Source organism: Desmodus rotundus, chromosome 2 (genome assembly GCF_022682495.2).
Source record: "Desmodus rotundus isolate HL8 chromosome 2, HLdesRot8A.1, whole genome shotgun sequence".
NCBI lineage: Eukaryota > Metazoa > Chordata > Mammalia > Chiroptera > Phyllostomidae > Desmodus > Desmodus rotundus.
The window spans coordinates 86,965,390-86,985,316 of record NC_071388.1 but is presented as its reverse complement, the minus strand read 5'-3'; the positions used below and the strand labels follow the sequence as shown (position 1 = coordinate 86,985,316).

The following is a 19,927-nucleotide window of genomic DNA, read 5'->3' as shown; positions in this document are numbered from 1 at the left end:
TTCCCATTGTACTAGGAGCTGATTTTTAATTAGAAATTTGTACGCCAGAATGGAGTTACACAATATACCTAAAGCGCTGAAAGAAAAAGCCTACCTCCAAGAATACTCTACTTGGCAAGGCTATCATTCAGAATTAAAGGAGAGATAAAGAGTTCCCCAGACAAGCAAAAGCTAAAGAAGTTCATCACCACTAAACCACCCACACAACAAATGTTGAAGAGACTTCCTTAAGTGGAAAAAGAAAAGGTGCTAACTGGAAATAAGAAAATATATGAATGAAGGAGATCCAAGATGGCAGTGGGGTAGGGGGAAGTTACATTTAGCTTCTCCCAAGATCAAATTGGAGTTCAACTAAATTATAGAACAATCTACCTGAATAATCAACTGAAGACTAGCTGAACAGAAGGCTTACAAGGACATACAGAAGAAGGGTGGAAATGTGAAAACTGGACCAGCACCCACATGTGGCAGTTGAGAAACCAGAGAAATTACTTCAGGTGCAAAGGTTCGCCTTGAGGAGCAAGGGGTTTCAACCCCATGCCAGTCTCCCAACCTGGAGCACCAAAGCAGAGAAGTGGAGCCCACGTCACATGTGGCTGTGAAAATCAGCGGGGATTCTGACCACCGGGGACAGACAGGAATCTGCTAGAAACCCAGGTGCCCTCTTACAGGGCCAGTACACACAATCTCATTTGTGGGCACTCACCCTAGGACCCAGCAGAGGGATGGCAGCTCTGAAATGACAAGTCACACAGGGACAGACTGGGTTGTGTGGCTTTGGGAAGAGGGCTAGAGTGCCACTATTGTCCCTGTATTGAGATACTCTCCCGCACCACCCACGGACACCATTTTCCTGGGTAAAGCACTCCCCTCCATATGGCATCAATCAGCCCGGAAAAATCTAATGGCCCCACCCTGCAAGCTGGCACCCTGCTGAGAAATCAGCAATCTGCAAGCAGCCTGGGCCTGCTGCAGTCTTTCTTGAAAGGCTCTCAAGGAGGTCCAGGCAGTCTCAGTGAGTGTCAGAGGTGCCCAAGGAGAGACCTAGTTGTGTGGCTCTGGGGCAAAACCGTTTTTTCCCCTCACGTATCCCGTGCAGGGCCACCATTCCTGTGCACAGCCTTCCCTCCACAAAGCCAAATCCTGTTCTGTCATAGCCTGATGAACTCTGATGACTCCCTGAGACCCTGTCACCCAACACAAAGATCATCAGGCCCCAGGTGGGTAGCAGCAGACCTTGGTGTACACTGAGGCTTTTGCTAAGTGGCCTCAGACCTGGCACTGGTGCTGAGATTGAATCTGTATCAACTTGGTGAACATCACTTGCCCCTACCTGGTGACTCAGAACCTATCTCATGTAATGCCAGAAGTTCTTTCAGTGGCTAAGCCAAACAGGCAGTGGAAGACAGAGACAGGTTTCAGGGTGACTTGGGCCTTCTGATAACTTGCCCCAGACTCAGTTCTGGTGAAAGCTGGCCTTCGTGCAAAGTTTGGCCCTGCAACATGCATCTAGGACCAGCAAAGGTGGCCACCAACTGTGGGTCACCTTGTAGCTCCTAACAAGGAAGCAGAGGACTGATCACTGGAAGGTTCTTACATTGACCTGCATTGGAGATCCTCCCAAGAGGCCCGAGAACCAACACACCCAGTGGCAGGCTTCAGACCCCATCAGAGCATGACCTGATTTGCTCCACAAGCAGCACATCCAAAGGGAGATCTCAGGTGGTACCATACCCTATTGGAGCAAATTCTGCTTCATGGGGTCAGCCCCTACAAAGTAGCTCCTACACTTTGGTTGGGAGTCAATCCTCAGTCAGTCAGGCTTATGGTCAACCCCACCCACAGATAAGCAATAGCAATCAAGACTCAACTACTACAGGGCTCACATAACCCACACAAGGGACTTTCTTGGAACACATAGCTCAGGTGATCAGCAACACTGCACAACTGAACCCCACAGGACACCTACTACATAAGACACCCTATCAAGACTGGGAAAGATGACCTAATACACAGAAAAAATAACCTAATACACAGAAAAAAAAATATACAGAGGGGCAGCCAAAAAGGGGAGACAAAGAAACATGTCCCAAACAAAAGAATAGGTACAGACTAGATACAGAGTTCAAAACAGTGATTATAAGGATGCTCAAAAAACTTGGGGAGAACTTCAAAAGCAGTGAAAAAGATATAAAACCATAAAATAGAACAAATAAGAAATGAAGAATAAAAAATTGAAAATGAGGCATACACTAACAATCAATAGAAGACTAGATGAAGCAGAGGATCGAAACAGCAATATAAAATACAAGGTAGCAGAAAACACCCATTGAGAGCAGCAAAAAGAAAAAAAATTATAAATGATGATTTTTAAGGGACCTCTGGGGAGACATGAAGCATGACAATACCCACATCATAGAAGTACCGGAAGAACAGAGACAGCAAGGGATTGAGAACCTATTTGAAGAAATAATGACTGAAAACTTCCCTAACTGGTGGAAGAAAAAGACAGACAAGTACAGGAAGCACAGAGTCCCAAACAACATGACCCCAAAGAGGCCCACTCCAAGACCTATCATAGTTAAAATGACAGAAGTTAAAGACAGAGAGAGAATCTTAAAAGCAGCAGGAGAAAAAGTTAGTTACCTACAAAAGAGCTCCCATAAGACTGGCAGCGATTTCACAACAAAATCTTTTCAGGCCAGAATGGACCAGCACAAACTATTCAAAGTGATGAAAAGCAAGGAACTACAACCAAGACTACTCTACCCAACAAAGATATAATTTAAAATTGAAGGAGAAATAAAGACCTTCCCAGATAAAATGAAAGTCAGAGTAGTTGATCACCACAAAACCAGTATTACAAAAATGTTAGAGACTTCTTAAAGAAAAAGAAAGAAAGAGGGGCACAAATATGTAATAAAACATCAATAAATATGTACCTATCAATAATCAATTTAAATGTAAAAGGATTAAATGCTCCAATCAAAAGGAATAGGGTAGGTAAATGGATAAGAAAACAAGACCTACATATATGCTCTCTCAAAGAAACCCACTTTACCCCTGGCTGGTGTGGCTTAGTGGATTGAGTGCTGGCCTGCAAACCAAAGGGTTGCCGGTTTGATTCCCAGTCAGGGCACATGCCTGTGTTGCAGGCTAGGTCCCCAGTAGGGGGCGCACGAGAGGCAATCACACATTTGATGTTTCTCTCCCTCTCTTTCTCCCTCCCTCCCCCTCTCTATAAAAATATCTTTTTAAAAAAAGAGACCCACTTCAGATCAAAAGATACACACACACAGATTAAAAGTAAAGAAATGGAAAAAGATATTTCATGTACTCAATAAAGGAACACCTAAATATATAAAGAAAATCTTAATGGACATAAAGTAAGAGATCGACAGTAATACAGTCAGAGTAGGGGACTTTAAAACCCCATTATTATCAATGGTTAAATCTTCCATACACAAAATCACTAAGGAAACAGTAGCCTTAAATGACATGCTAGACCAGATGGTTTAATTGATATTTTCAGAGCATTTTACCCCAAGGAAGCAGAGTATACATTCTTTTCTTGTGCACAAGAAACATTTTTCCAGAATGGACCACATGTTAGGCCACAAAACCTGTCTCAATAAATTTCAGAAGAATGAAATCACATCAAACATCTTCTCTGATCACAATCATATGAAACTTAAGAATCTATTATAACAAAAAACTGAACCACGCAAAAACATAGAAGCTAAACAACATGTTACTAAACAACAAATAGGTTAACAATGAGTTCAAGAAAAGAAATCAAAGGATACTTTGAGACAAGTGAAAATGAAAAGAAAACAACACAAAATCTCTGGGAAATGGTGAAAGCAGTCCTAAGAGGGAAATTCATACCAATACAGGCTTACCTCAAGAAACAACAAAAATTTCAAACAAGCTTAGATTACACCTAGGTGAACTAGAAAAAGAACAACAGACAAAGCCCAAAGTGAGCAGAAGGAGTAAATAATAAAAATCAGAATGGAAATGAACATAATAGAATCTAAAAAAAAAACCCCAATACAAAAGATTGATGAAACCAAGAGCTGGTTCTCTAAAAACATAAACAGGATTGATAAATCTTTAACCAGGATGAGAGAGAGAGAGTAAAGAAAATATTGCAAACAACTATATGCCAACCTTTTGAACAATCTGAAAGAAATGAATAAACTCCTAAAATACACAATTTACAAGAAAGACCGAGTCAAGAAGAAACAAAATCTGAACAGACTGATTACAACCAATGAAAACAATTCCAAACAAAAACCTGGGCTTGACAGCTTCATAGGTGAATTATACCAAACATTCAAAGAAGAACTAGCACCTATCCTTCTCAAATTCTTCCAAAAGAGTCTAGAGGAGGGAAGATTCCCAAATTCATTTTATGAGGCAAACATTATCTTAATTGCAAAAGGAGTTAAAGACACTACAAAGAAAGAAAATTACAGGCCAATATCCCAGGTGAACATAGATGCAAAAATCTTCAACAAAATATTAGCAAATCAAATACAGCAAAACTTCAAAAAGATCATACATGAAGTTCCGGCCAAGATAGAGGCATTGGTAGAAACCCTTAGCTTCCTTGCACAAACAAAAGGAGGATAACAACTAATCTAAAATCAATACACAACCAAAAGTGCCAGAAAATCAAACTGCATGGAACTCTGACAACCAAGGAATTAAAGGAAAAATCAACCAGAACAACCAGACCCATAAAGCCTCAGACTGACTCAGAAAAACCGCGGTGACACGGCAGCCTTGGGAACGGGCCTGGGTGCCCAGCTCAGCGGGCTGCACGGGAGGGGCTGACTTAAGGGGAAAACTGAGACTCAGAGCTGACTGTGGGCTACAGCTGGGGTTACAGTGGTGGGAGAAACTCCCAGTCTCACACCAGAGTCTGTTGAAAAGGCTCTAGAGACCAGCAGGCAAGCTGCATTGTTCCCTCTCTGGCCTCGCCCCCACCGGCAGCACAGCAAAGAGGGTTGTGCTATCACCTCACACCTATCAAATAGTTTATCAAAAAGACCACAAATAAGTATCAGTAAGGATGTGGAGAAAAGGGAACCTTCATGCACTGTTGGTGTAAGTGTCTTTAAAGAATTAAAAATAATAAGAACATCTGATCCAGCATTCTACTTCTGGGTATTTATTGGAAGAAAACAAAAACACTAATTTAAAAAAATATAATGACCCCTATGTTCATTGCAGTGTTATTTACAATAGCCAAGATACGGAAGCAACCCAAGTGTCCATGGACAGATAAATGGATAAAGAAGATGTGGTATGTGTATATATAACTATCTACCTAGATGTAGATAGATATACACACACACATGCAAAAACTCACCCACACAATGGAATATTACTCAGTCATAAAAAGAGAATGAGATCTTGCTATTTGAGACAACATGGATGTTATGCTAAGTGAAATAAGTCAGATAGGTAAAGACAAATATTGTATAATTTCACTTATATCTGGTATCTAAAGTATAATGTAAATGAACAAATAAAACAAAACAAACAGATTCATAGGCACAAAGAACAAACTGACGGTTGCTGGGGAGAGTAGGAGGAAATGAACGAAAGAGTTGAAGAGGATTAGAGGTAAAAATTTCCAGTTATAAATGGGGATGTAATATACAGCATAGAAAACATAATCAATAATACTGCAATGATTTTATATGGTGACAGATGGTTATTAGGCTTTACATGGTGATCATTTTGTAAGGTACTTTAATGTTGTACACCTGTTAACTAATATAATATGGTAAGTCAACTATATTTCATAAAAAATAAAAATAAAAGGTCATTAGTTTCAGATGTACAGCAGAAGTAAAAACAACTTTGAATTCAAGACCATTGCCTTATAATGTTTTTACCTATATACTAAAGTCACCTTAAACTACTTGACAATAAAGTACCTCTCCCCAAGAAATCTCTATGATACTCAAAGAGAGTTATTAAATAGAAATATGCTTCTCCTAATGAGTACTGGGAGGGGCAGCAGAGATGCATTATAAAGGGGCATGAGAAAAGTATTGTGGGTAATAGATATATTCACTACCTTGATTGAAGTAATGATTTTATGGGTGTCTACATATGTCAAAATGTATCATATTGTACACTTTAAGTATGTAGTTTGTCATGTTTCAATTATGCCTCAATAACAATATAAATGTATATATATTTAAAAAGCCAGATAACTACCATAAATATGAAAGATATAGTTTTTTCACTGTTTTTTTTTTTTTACCTGAGATCTCTTGGGGTCAATAAATTGAGAAATCTTGTAAACAATTTCATCAAATGTCAGTCCAGACAAGGACTTCCCATGAGCATCCTTCAATTTTCGTAAGAAATCTGTAAGCTCCTTTCTGGAAAAGACGAAGAAAAGAGCAGTGGTGATTTTCCCTACTGCCTTGAGGGTGTGCTCTCCACACAAGGTATAAAACCCTGCTGTGTGATTAATATGTGTCATATTGACTTGGCCCTTCGGATGTTTGATCTGAAACAGTGATCATAGGTCCATCTGCATTTACCTTGAACCAAAATGAAAAGTCCTAATGTTTTATTAATGATACTAAATGTGTTCATGAGTGATAGAGTTTAGCACTTATTTCCTTTTCAAAAAGATATTTTAACTGTTTTTGAAAGCTCAGTGTGTGAAATTTATTTGTTACCTACTTATTCATGTACTGAGCTTTTTATATCACATCTCTCAGTGCTCTCTTACTAGAATATTCCTTTTTAACTATGTTACTATTGGCCTTTTTCTCCTCTATCTCTCTTAACAGTTTTACTTTTATAAAACTCAGACACAGAAAACAAAAATTAAATAAAACAGGAAAGCAAAGATTAAAAATATACTGAATTTTTTTTTAAACCTAGGAATATTTTAATTGATAGTTTTTTTTTTAAATTCTCATGGTCCATCAACCCAAACAAGGCCTGCACATACATGTTTGGTACAATAATAACAATTGTATTACAGTTCTATTTTCATTATCTATTCATTATAATATTTACCTATCTATCCTGTAATCCATATTTATCTCTCTATTCATAATCTATTCTGTAGCATAACAGTATTTACATTAAATAAAAGTATTGCTCTTCAAATAAAAATACTGGTAAAAACTAGAATTATTTCCTTGGATACAAGAGTAAGATAAAAGAAACTTCATTTCTGGAGGAAGAGAATTAATTATCTTTCTGCTAAAGTCAGAACTGTGAAAAGAACAGTAAAATTGTGATTTCTTACATTCAACTGTATTGCCTAATAAAGAAACTATAAGGATTCTCAATAAAACTAAGAAAATAGGAAAGAAAGACCTGATGATGCTTGGCTGTATACGGCATACTGTCAGCTTAAAATTCACTTTGGAAATAGGTTATTTATTACTGCAGCTGGTAGCATCAAAATTGGATAAGTTTACAGTAAGTCGCACTCTCAGTAGATGAGCAAAACTAAATTTAAGAATGTATTCTCTCATGACTTAACACTAATAACTTCAGGGAAGAGGTTTAGCATTTATAATGAACACACTCCCTCCGTGATACATTTCATTTGCCTTACAAAGGCCATGGTAAGGAAATATCTGTACTTGTGTGTGGGTGTTATGTTTCTCTGAAATATTTCATTGCTGTAATTATGGCTATAGACTATAGAGTATAATCTGTTCTCACTGCTAAGTATAAACTAAGGTACCTGGTCTGTTGTGGAAAGGCAGTTTTCAGTCTGTCTGTAATCTTCTCCCAATTCATCATCAGGGGATCACTTCCCAGACCTGCACTGGGAGGCACAGCCTCTCCCACTGGCGCTGGCACAGTCCAGGCTATGCCAGTCATCTGTAAGGAACAGAGAGTTCTAACCCATCAGCTTCAATTACGAGCAAGTAACATTCCATGATAACACGATATTTTCATACCTCAAAAAATGCATAGAATAAAGAAGAGGGATATTAATATACACGTTCCCTTTTTAGTTTTTTTCTTAACCAGCACAATATTTCTAATTGTTCATATTATGCTTATTTTAAAAATGGGACATACTAGTCTCAGTAATTGCAAATGTGTACAGAAATACATAAGGGTGTTTATTTCTGTATTACAGAAAAAGGTCTATAAGTTATAAAGCAATCTGTAAGTAGTGGTTATTTCCTAAAATTCAATTGCAGGGTAATTTTGCTTTCTGCTTTGTATATTTCTTTATTATATATTTTGTATACATTTGTGTATTTCTATATTATTTGTTTTTTATGATTGGTATATACTACTTTTATAATTAGAAAAATACTAGAGTTGAATTTTCAAAAAAATTAATAAAGATGTGAATACTACTAGAAATGCCTGCCTGATGTCTCATGAATGTTACAAAAGTGGTGAGGAACTTAGAGTGACACCTCTGAGCCACGAAAATATCAAAGTTTTCCCCATATTTTACGGTAGTTGCTTATTAGAACCATTAAGATTCTAGTTAATTAATATCGATAAGTGAGTACTTTTGGAATGCAAATCTGATTACTGTGATAATTATAAACATGGCATCTTTTACCTAAGACTCTACAAGTTATTTTCATATATAAGGTTATTACTTACAAAAACTAGCAACTACTAACAGCCATCTGAGTAACTCACACAAAGCCTAGTAAGTCAGAGAAGAGATTTGGGTTTACCTCAGCATCAAACTTTTCCCCTGCAATCAGAAAGTAATCTTATTAGAAGGTTGAGGTACTTTAATGTTTTCTCAATAAGATTTTACCACAGTTCCTTACAGAATGGTGCAGGAGCAAATTACATGAGCAACACTGTGAAATCATGGTAATAGACAGATGTGGTACCTAGTTAATATTATATATTTGTGTGCAGAGAGGCAGCCACTACAAACAAGTAGAGTCCCTTGGACAATACATTTCAAAGAAGACTGTGAGCAATATATACGTACAAAAAAACCCCAACAAAACTTGACTAGAATGTGCTTACAGGAAATTCAAAATAGGAAAAAAAATGTTTAAAGATTTTATTTATTTATTTTTAGAGAGAGGGGAAGGGAAAGAGAGGGAGAGAAACATCAATGTGTGGTTGCCTCTCATGTGGCCCCCACTGGGGACCTGGCCCACAACCCAGTTATGTGCCCTGACTGGGAATCGAACAGACAACCCTTTGGTTCGCAGGCTAGCCCTCAACCACTGAGCCACAACAGCCAGGGCAGAAAATTTTTCATTAATTATATTTTACATAATCTTCTGGGAAAATATTTTTCTTTTAATAAAAAAGTTTACCTTAACCAAGATTACAACTAATAATTCTATTGGTTTTACATTTCTCTATTGCTTCTTCAGGTTTGGATGAGGCTAATCTAGCAATCTGTGGCTAAGAAGATTTATAATACATTCCAAGGTGATACTATTTATATTGTCTGTTTATTGATAAATACTGTCCTACTGAACATACATATATGTGTGTGTTTAAATAAAATTTGTCTTTAGTTTTGTAGCATAATTTAATTCATTGTGACTTGACTTCTTCGCTTTTTAAAAATATATTGTATTGATTGTGGTCTTATAGTTGTTCCATTTTTTTCTCCCCTTTATTCCCTTCCACCCTGTACCTGCCTCCCACCAGCATTCCTCCCCCTTAGTTCATGTCCATGGGTTGTGCATATAATTTCTTTGGCTTCTCCATTTCCTATACTGTTCTTAACCTCCCCCTATTTCGTACTTACATGTATGCTTCTTATTCCCTGTACCTTTTCCCCCATTCTCCCCGCTCCCCCTCCCTACTGATAACCCTCCCTGTGATCTCCATTTCTGTGACTTTGTTCTTGCTCTAGTTGTTTGCTTAGTTCTTTTTTTTTTAGGTTCAATTTTGATAGTTGTGAGTTGTTGTCATTTTAGTGTTCATATTTTTGATCGTTTTCTTTTTCTTAGATAAGTCCCTTTAATATTTCATATAATAAGGGCTTGGTGATGATGAACTCCTTTAACTTGACCTTATCTGGGAAGCACTTTATCTGCCCCTCCATTCTAAATGATAGCTTTGCTGGATAGAGTAATGTTGGATGGAGGTCTTTGCCTTTCATGACTTGGAATACTACTTTCCAGCACCTTCTTACCTGCAAGGTTTCTTTTGAGAAATCAGCTGATAAACTCCTTTGTAAGTAACTGACTCCTTTTCTCTTGCTGCTTTTAAGATTCTTTGCTTATCTTTAATTTGGGGTAATGTAATTATGATGTGCCTTGGTGTGTGCTTCTTTGGGTCCAACTTCTTTGGGACTCTCTGAGCTTCCTGGACTTCCTGGAAGTCTATTTCCTTTGCCAGACTGGGGAAGTTCTCCTTCATTATTTTTTCAAGTAAGTCTTCCATTCCTTGCTCTTCCTCTTCTCCTTCTGGCAACCCTGTGATTTGGATGTTGGAACATTTAAAGTTGTTCCTGAGGTTCCTAAGCCTCTCCTCATTTTTTTGAATTCTTGTTTCTTCATTCTGTTCTGGTTGAATGTTTATTTCTCCCTTCTGGTCCAAACCATTGACTTGAGTAACAGTTTCCTTCCCTTCATTGTTGGTTCCCTACACATTTTCCTTTATTTCATTTCATAGCCTTCACTTTTTCCTCTATTTTGTGATCATACTCAACCATTTCTGTGAGCAACCTCATTACCAGTATTTTGAACTCTACATCTGACAGGTTGGCTATCTCTTTATTGCTTAGTTGAATTTTTTCTGCAGCTTTGATCTGTTATTTCATTTTGGCCATATTTCTTTGTCCTGGTACACCTGTTACATAGTAAGAGGTAGAGCCTTAGGTATTTGCCAAAGCAGGGAAATACTGCCTTCTCTGTGTTGTGGTGCTGTCTGTTGGGGAGGGGTCCGAGAGGGAACAATGCTGCTTGCTCAGCTCTTGGCAGCCTTTAGTCACCTCCTTCTCTACCCACAAGCAAATTGGGCCCTTCTGGTGCTGATTCCCAGGGGTGGTTTGTGTACATTCTAGGACCCTGTGGGTCTCTCCAATGAACTCTTCTGTGAGGCTGGCAGTTTCTCCTGTGGTCTCAACCCCCACAGGTTTTTTCAGTCATAGGTTTTGAGGATTTCTCTTCCCATGCTGAAACCTGAGTTGTGCAGTCTATCTTGCTCCCCAGTTGTTCTTCCTGGTTTATCCACACACAAATGTGGGACTGCCTCCTCTAGTCCACCAGTCACCACCTTGCCGCAAGTCCCCTCCACCCTGGCTGCCTGTCTCTGCCCCTCCTACCTGTCTGGATGAATATTTCTTCTTTAACTCCTTGGTTGTTGGACTTCCATACAGTTCAATTTTCTGGCAGTTCTGGTTATTTTTTGTTTTTAATTTTGTTGTTGTCCTTCTTTTGGTTGTGTGAGGATACAAAGTGTATCTACCTATGCCTCCATCTTGGCCACTGACTTCTCTGCTTTTTAACGTACCCAACAATCATGCTAACTATAAATTATCTATTAAAATATCAATTTACCCATCACTGTTGCTTGTTGTAGAAGCAAAGTGTAATTGTAAGGAGTCTCTACTATAAAAATGTATTTATCTTTGTATCCAAACACTGAGCTAATATCAGGTAATGTAATAATTAAATAATACATGTAGCACCTTTAACACAGTGCTTCACATGAAACTATTTATTTAATTATCATTCAGTTACCATCATTACCATTACCACCACTGTCATCATCATTTACCAAATAAATGAACAAAGAAAGAGAGACATCCATTCTGGAAGTCCACTGAGTGATAAATAACCAGTTAATATCTATTCCACCAAGAAGAGCTAGGTACCAGGGCAGGTCTCGGTTGGCCAGGGGCAGAGATGACTCCAGGACAAATGGCAGGCATTTGAGGAACAGTGAGCACAGGTCTAAAGAAAGATTCTTTCACAAGGGTTCTTCCCAAGAACTGCTGCATCTAAAAGAGAAAGAGTAAAGAATAAAAAGAAAACCCCACACACAACTATTCATATGGACAACGATCTAAACTCATAAAGCAATGTTTGGGGAAAACAATGATTTAAAATCTAGTTACAAAGCACAATAGAAACAATGTTGTCATAAAATTGGTTAAATATATGAATATTCAAATAGAAAAGGACAGTAAAATATACTAAAGAACACTGAGACAGAGAAGAGAAGAGGGTTCTAGTTCCATTTTTTTTCCCACCTAGCTGGGTAACCTTGGATGCCAAGTTACCAATCTATAAAATAAGAGAGTTGGGTTAAGTAATCTTTAAGGTTCCCTCCCAAATGGATACTACAGAACTATGCAAAGGAGATCCTCAGTGAGTACCATCATTGTTAATGAGCAACATTGACACTCAGAAATTCCACTAAAGAACCAAAGTTGTCTATAGATAATATTACTTTTGCTATTATGTAATGGAGGGATCTTTTACCATCTGGTAGAATTCTGACTTTGTGCTTAGCTTCAAGGACAGTAGAAAGCTAAAGCGGGGTGCACCTGGGGCCTAAACCCTCCGGTAGTGACTTGTAAACGTGCTTGTGACTATTATTACACTTCCCATGGGGTTGTGGAAAGAAAGTCTTTTTTAGCGTCTCCCAATGGGACAAATACCTTATTGGATGGACTAAAGAAGAGACAGGTTTATTGAGTATCTACCATGAGTCAGTTCTAGCACAGGCATAAAGTAGGAGTTCAACCATTTGTTGAATTAAAAATTGAGTATCAGTATTGGTATCTAGGATCATTACTTAATGGTCCTAAAACCAACAGGTGAAAGATTAATGAGGAACTTTATAATGAATAGATGAGGCTGACATTCACTTCTTAACATTACTAAAGGAAAGACACTGCATGCCTTCACATACACATCATGTACATCATCACCTTTAAAGTACTCTTACCCCAAACTCTGAACCTGATTCTAACCAACACTCTGGATGTAATGGTAAGTTTATAGGAAAGAGTAGAACATGTAAAATGACATTAGAAGGATAAAATTAGTTAAATCAATAATGTGGGAAATTGAACAGGATAAGTGACTGAATTTCTTAAGAAATAAATGACATGAATAGAAGAGAGAGGGTTGGGTAGCTGTTACAGACTTAAAGCAGAACAATCAATCAAATGCAAAGTATAAACCGTGCTTAGATTGTTTTTTAAAATTTTTTTTAAAAATTAAAAAAAAATTTTTCTTTCAATCCTCACCCGAGGATATGTCCATTGATATCAGAGAAAGAGAGAGAGAAAGAGAAAGAAACATGAGTCAGTTTTCTCCTGTGCAGACCCCACTGGGGGACTGAACATGCAACCTAGGTATGTGCCCTGGCCAACTAAGCCACGTGGGCAGGGCAATGATTATATCCAATACTATGAGCCCTCACCTTTTAGGAATACATAATAAAGTATATACAGACTATATTATATGATATGTAAGGTTTACTTTAAAATATTCCAGTGGGGAGGAAGAAATGACATGAAACAAGACTGACAAAATGTTGATAATTCTGAAGTTGGTTCTTGGGTTCACAGAGGTTCATTATACTATTCTCTTTTTATATGTGTTTCAAAATTTTTATAATGTAAAGTTTTTAAAGAAAGAAAGAAAGAAAGAATGAATGAATGAATGAATGAATGAGTCAATAGTCCTGCTCTCTTTGAGGACCTCTATTACCTAACACTACTTTGAGGATTAGATAGCCAGGGTACAAAAATCAAAACATAATGAAACATAAAAAATATCAGGTTAAACTGGGAACAGTACCCATTATTACAGATTTCTCAGGTTAGAATACTGTATAGTTAAAACCCAGTGATCATTTCTTATTGTACCAGAATCTCAGAGACTGATGGACTTTAGTGATCAGATCACCTAGGGCAATTTCCTGATATATAAATGAGAAAACTGAAGTCCAGAACAACTCACTTTCCAAAGACCAACCGGGTTCAGAGTTAGGACCTGAACCCAGATCTCTAGTGTATCTCCACTGTATAATACCATCTTAATTTATAGTACAATAAATAATATATTCACTTTTCTAGTACTTGTGCTTTCAAATTGTTCCACTAATGCTCAATGGTCACTGATGCCTGCATTTTAACACAACTGTCAGCGCTGCTCAAGCACAGCAGTGATTCTGTTAGGAGGCACAAAGGATATACTTATTCCTCTCAGATGTTAGCATAAGGATGCTTATGCATTCCATAGGGCCTCATTGCTAGCGGGTTTTGCCCTGGACCAAATCTGGGAAGCTACATCAGAACTAAAACAGCCTCTGAAGGAGTAAGATGTAGAGGTCAAGATTTGCCTATGTTTTTCAGCTACAGAATATCTCTAGTATCAGACAGCTTATGCTGGTCTGGTTCCAAGAAACTCCAAAAAACAATATATCTAGCTTTTGAGTCTCTGAAGTCATTTTATATTTACAGTCATGGGGGAGTTACAAACCTACAGGCAGTAGTTTGAATATGGGCAGAAGGCACAGAGTTTCTAGAAATCCTACCAAGAGTATGTATAACTTACTATAGAATTACAGGGAATCTATCTCTTTCATCTACGGAACACATTCTTTATCAGGGAGGTTGGGTATGATGGTGTTCCAAGCCTAAAATAATAATGTCCATAATACATTATTCCAATAAAAAGCAGATTAACCAAAAAGGCAATAATATCATTCTAAACTAAAGACCAGAATCGTATGTCATATAATACTTTTAGCTTTGGATTCTGCTTTTGAAACAGTGAAACTCCATACAATTTACATAATTTTTCAGTTCTTTAATTTACTCAACTACTTGTAGAAATAACATTCCAAAGTTCTCCTACAAGCATAAGTGCTTATGTTGAAAGTGATCTGTCCCTAAATATACCTTTTTCTTTTTTACCCCCAGATCTGTTATGATAATAAAAACTATTACCTAATGGTTCCATCCCAAAAGGTAGTTTGGAAAACTCTATGTGTTTACTGGGTTAAGGTACTATATTTTCCAAAAGGATGACATAAATAGCATAGCATAGATATTAGAATGTCTGATTAAGACCCATTGATCCCTACAACAAACAAAGAAGAGGCATAAATGGAAGCTGTCCTTGCTGTTAAAGACAGAATAGAAGATCAAATTTAAGGAAAAGAAAGTCTGAAGTAGGAGTGGAGGGGTAAAGTCCAGCCAGCCAGGGTCTTACACTGAGGTGTTTCAGTCATCAAGGGGTAACTTTAGGGCATTGGAAATTCTGAGCATTCATCAGTTTCCTCCCATTATGCAGATGAGAGTGACAGGATGAATACAAATATAGTATCTCTTTAGATATGAAATGCATCACTAAAATCCAGTGATACAACCTATGTAAGTGGCCTCAGTTGAGCCAGCCAACTAGTTATATCATCTGAAGATGATATAGCAGAAATGGACAAAATTACAAATGAGATGCACATTATGTGCCTATTCCATTCTGAACACACATTAAACATATAGCATATTCAGTGTTTTACAGCCCGTATCATTTTATCAAGATAAGGATGAGAATTTTTCAAAATGTCATATTTCTTACCAGTATCTCAGGACTGGGTGGTGGTGGAGGAAGCTGGATTGGAGGCAAGGTACTCAGGGCAAACCCTTGCTTCACCTTGTTAATTTGTTCATTGTATTGTGTCTAGTAGAAAAAGTAAAACAATATTTTAAAGCAAAGTCAACTCCAAAAAAAAATGGAGGGGAGGTGGTATAATGCGACTAAATGGTAATGGAAAAAATAAAAAGTAAAAAAATAGCATATAAAAATACTTAATGCAGTTTTGAATAATACAGCACAGAACAGTGATTCCCAGTCTATTGTTAGAAATAACATAAAAACAATTTCTAACACAAAAACAATTCCATTGAACATTATCCCTGAAGGTAAATAGTTGTATTTTAAGAAGTATCTGTTGATTGACAAAATACAGAGACATATAATCCGTAGATCCTCCTGACAGTTCTGTGTTTCCGTAATTTTCAGCCCCAAACTGGGAACCACTGACATAAAATGTATAGAGTCTAAAGATTCAAGAAGCTATAAATAATATACCGACTGATAAATATGGGGAAAAAGTATTCGTACAAAGAGTTGAATTACTTGAAAATGTTCATTTTAAAACCTAGAGGGAAAATTTTAGGGAATAATTAATAAATATTCATATTTAATTTATCTCAAAAGCTATACTTCTAGCTTTCTCCAATTCCATATACATCTTTGTTTTATTCTCTTGGATTTTGTCAAAAGACTCTAATCTCTGAATCTTAACAACAAGCTTTTAACATTGTCCCCATTTTGCTTTACATATTATCTTCAAAACAACCCATAAGAGCTGAAAAAAAAGTCTTAAGAAGCAAAACATTTAGAAACTTCCACAGAGAGAACATGTGCTTGAAAAAAAACAAGGATACAAAACAAGGATCAGTTCTTTTGAGGCCAGAACTTTGAATAAAGCCAACAGAAATACAAAGGATCACTAAGGACTGAGAGAAACAGCCAAAACCACTAACAAAAAACTAGGTAAGTTGCTGTGATAAGGCAGCTTTTCACAAGTGAATGTCATTGTTTGTGTTATGAAATCATAAAACAATCAACGCTATTTATAAACTTTAAGATATAAATCCAAAATATCCAAAAACTAAAGGAATAAAGTAATAAATATTCAGTGGGTTACCTCTTTACATTACCTGTATCATAGTCCTAATTTTATTAAACCAATAATTATAAATTTATTATTTTGCATTATGGAATAATTACATAAAAAGTTAAGACTGAAAACTAATAAGGGTCTGTTTGATCTTGCTGTTAATTCCGTAAACACACAATTACTCAAACCAAGTTAGACATTTAGTATTTCTGATTGAAACAGAGTTAGCTTCGGATTTCTAGGAAAATCAGGTATAAGGTACACCATTTGAGTTTAGCATTTATTGTACTAAGAATGTAAACAACCTGTATGTAAATAGCTATATTTTTAGAAGTATCTGCTGACTGACAACAGGATGAGTACAGGAGGCTATCTACAACCAACTACATAGAAGCAATCAATCTAAAACTGATAATGATAGCTTGGCGGCAGATCCCCTGCCCCCAGGCAAGATGGCTACAAGAGGAAACATTGCACTGAGCACACACAAGGCTAGTCACACAGCTGGATGTCGGGGAAAGCCCTCCTACACTCTTCAGGTACATGATTTGAAGGGCCAGGGGAAGGTAGGCACATGCACCACAGAGGTCAGAATGGCAGCAGGAGGAGGTGTTGGATGGAAGAAGCCTGTCAGTCTAACCTGAGGAAAAGAAGGAATTAGTTGTGGGCAGACTCTCCCAGAGCCCGTGCAAGTCTGGGCTGAGAAAGCACCTGGTCCAGCCCACAGAGGAAAATGAATATAAATATAAACCCAAGGGAAGGAAGAGACAGGCTTTTACCCACATAGTGAATGTACCGGCCAGTGCATTTGAGGGACCAGAAAGCCCCACATATGGGTTCCAAGAAGAAAGTCTGAGCCCCAACAGTGGCTGGGAGAAATGCCAACCTGCCTGGATGGCCATTTAGTGGCCGCCTGTGGTTCCCAAGCAATGGTATTTTTTAAATGGGAGAAGGAACTCTGGACACTGCCTTTGGTTTTGATCTGGCTGAGGGTGGCTTGGGGTTTCTTCTCAGTTTCCTGGAGGAGATGGGCTTTCAGACAAGAGTTTGCCATTCTCCCAGATTGCACAGCATTTGAATAAAGACATCTTTCCTTTCTCCCCAACCTCTGCCTCTAGAATTTGCCTATTTGTGGCAGTGGGCAGGTGAATCCCCACTTTGGTTGGGTAACAAAACCTCAAAAAGGCAAAATCTTTAACTGAAATGAAAAACAGGTTCTTCCTTAAATTTCTCTAGCAATTGTTTTTAATGTTTAATGTGTTCTTTAAGTATATACCACCTACAACATTCAGCCAATATATTCTAAATATATTTCACAACTTACCTTAAGGAATGCAATCTTGTTTCGGACATCCGTCACGATGGCATTCCAACTGTCTACTGCAGCCTTTAACGGAGGCGATTCTAGGTTGCTAGTGTAGACAAGGAGACACAACGGGAAGTTCTTTCTTTTTACATGCCAGTTAGGTTTCCAAAAATTCCCATTAGGTTCTCTAGCATATATGTAAATAATATAAAACAATAAAATTACCTCCATCACCAACAATTACTTAAAATGGGCACAAAGTTGTATGGAAGGGCTTATTATTAAACATAAAAACAAGGACCAGAAACATGTAAGGTTTTTTTTTTTTTCCAAGAGAAAATATACTTCTGCATTGGCAAACCAAATTTTCTTTTTTTCTAGCTTGGGGACATATTTTTAGGACATATTATAAATCCTTTGCACAGGAATCCCTCCAGTGAAGTAGGAAGGCAGTGAAAGCCAAACAAAGAAATTGCCCTCACCACTCAATGCAGGAGTAATCACAATGATGCTGAGAATACTCATCTTGGAAGCAGGTTTTGGACTATGTTCACATTAAACCTGACATCACAAGGCCACAGTTGGCCTATTAGGCTCTTCCTCATATTAGAAAAAGATATTCAATATGGGAGGGCAAATCAGAAAGAAGTACCTCTTCCGCAAGGATGAATTAGGTTGCTGCCTCTATGCCGGCATAAACTGCACAAACACAGCAGCTCTGCCAAACACACTCACCAAATAACTTAAATAGAATAGCTCTGAGGTTTTAGGTCTGCCATCTGCAGAAGAGAGATTTTAAAGCCTTTCAAAAAGTTCTTAACACATTCCCAACCTGGTATCACCCAGTACAACAACTTTAAAAGAGCCAAACAAGTTATCACTGGAATCATCTATACGAGCACAAAAAGGCTTGGTAACATTTTAATTTACAGAGCACTTTCTCTCTCTCTAGCAAGCAAACAGACTGATCACTTAAAACAGTGCTTCCCTGACCTGAATGCACATCAGTATATCCTAGCAATCTTGCTCAATCTTAGAGATTCTGATTCTTTAGATATGAAGGATCATAATCACTAAAATGATAATTATTAAAAATAATGATGCCTTGGTTCTCGAGATTCTAATTTAATTTTTGAAATTTGAAGTAATACCTCATAAAATTATAATTTTAAGGGGAATCTCATGCAACCTTCTTAATATTTGAAAATCATTCCTTTATAGCACAGGAGGAAATTGCCTTTAACATATGATTTTAGGTGTTAATACTGATTTCCCTCCAAAATACTCCAAAGGTATTTAAAAACCAAGCCTCAAAAGAGGAGGGAATTAGGAAAGTTTTCCACTTAGAATCCACCTTGGTTTTTAAATATCTGGTCTTCATACATGTCTCTGCCTGAGATTTTTTATCTATTTCACTGTAGAGGAAGAGACAAATCTGTCAGCAGCTGGTACTGCATTCAGTAGACTTCTCAGTGCTTTAGCAGAAACAACAAAATAAAAGCATCAAAGTGACTAGGTGACTTTTGAGGTTTAAAAACACAAGGGCTTCTTCACTCCAAAGACTGATGTCACATATGTAAAACCCATCACAGATTATGTTCAACCTTGGAGCCACTTGTGAATATCTCTGAGATCAGATGCATTAAGGAAGAGGGAAATGTTACCTTGCTGCCATGTGAGTCACCCTGGCAAGCTGACTGAGGCATTCCTTTTCAGTCTGCTCTAGATGAAGCAAACCAAAATCTCTACGACACTGTAAGAAATACACCTACAAATTTTTGAGAGAAAGAAAAACAAGTTGAAGGTGTCCTTATAAATGAACACAGTTCTTTTCTCAATCATTTAGAGTAAATTTTAAGCTATTTTCCAATCTCTTCCAATAGTACCTGAGTTTCTGAACCATTCACAACACATTCTAAAAGTTTTTTGATCAAATCTTCAATTCTAACTTTTTAT

The 19,927-nt window shown here is 37.4% G+C and overlaps 1 protein-coding gene across 6 annotated transcripts in view; it reads right to left on the bottom strand.

Annotated features, from left to right (window-relative positions):
- Positions 1 to 19,927, bottom strand: part of DZIP3 (DAZ interacting zinc finger protein 3) — a 103,861-nt gene that overhangs the window by 6,177 nt on the left and 77,757 nt on the right. For all 6 annotated transcript variants that reach the window (XM_053918344.1, XM_045185964.2, XM_045185966.2 and 3 more), the window contains 6 exons: positions 19,636 to 19,739; positions 17,990 to 18,077; positions 15,558 to 15,659; positions 11,834 to 11,959; positions 7,742 to 7,881; positions 6,287 to 6,407 (listed from right to left, as the gene is read on the bottom strand). In XM_053918344.1, coding sequence (XP_053774319.1) covers positions 6,287 to 6,407; positions 7,742 to 7,881; positions 11,834 to 11,959; positions 15,558 to 15,659; positions 17,990 to 18,077; positions 19,636 to 19,739 — 681 coding nt within the window. The remainder of the gene's footprint in view (positions 1 to 6,286; positions 6,408 to 7,741; positions 7,882 to 11,833; positions 11,960 to 15,557; positions 15,660 to 17,989; positions 18,078 to 19,635; positions 19,740 to 19,927) is intronic.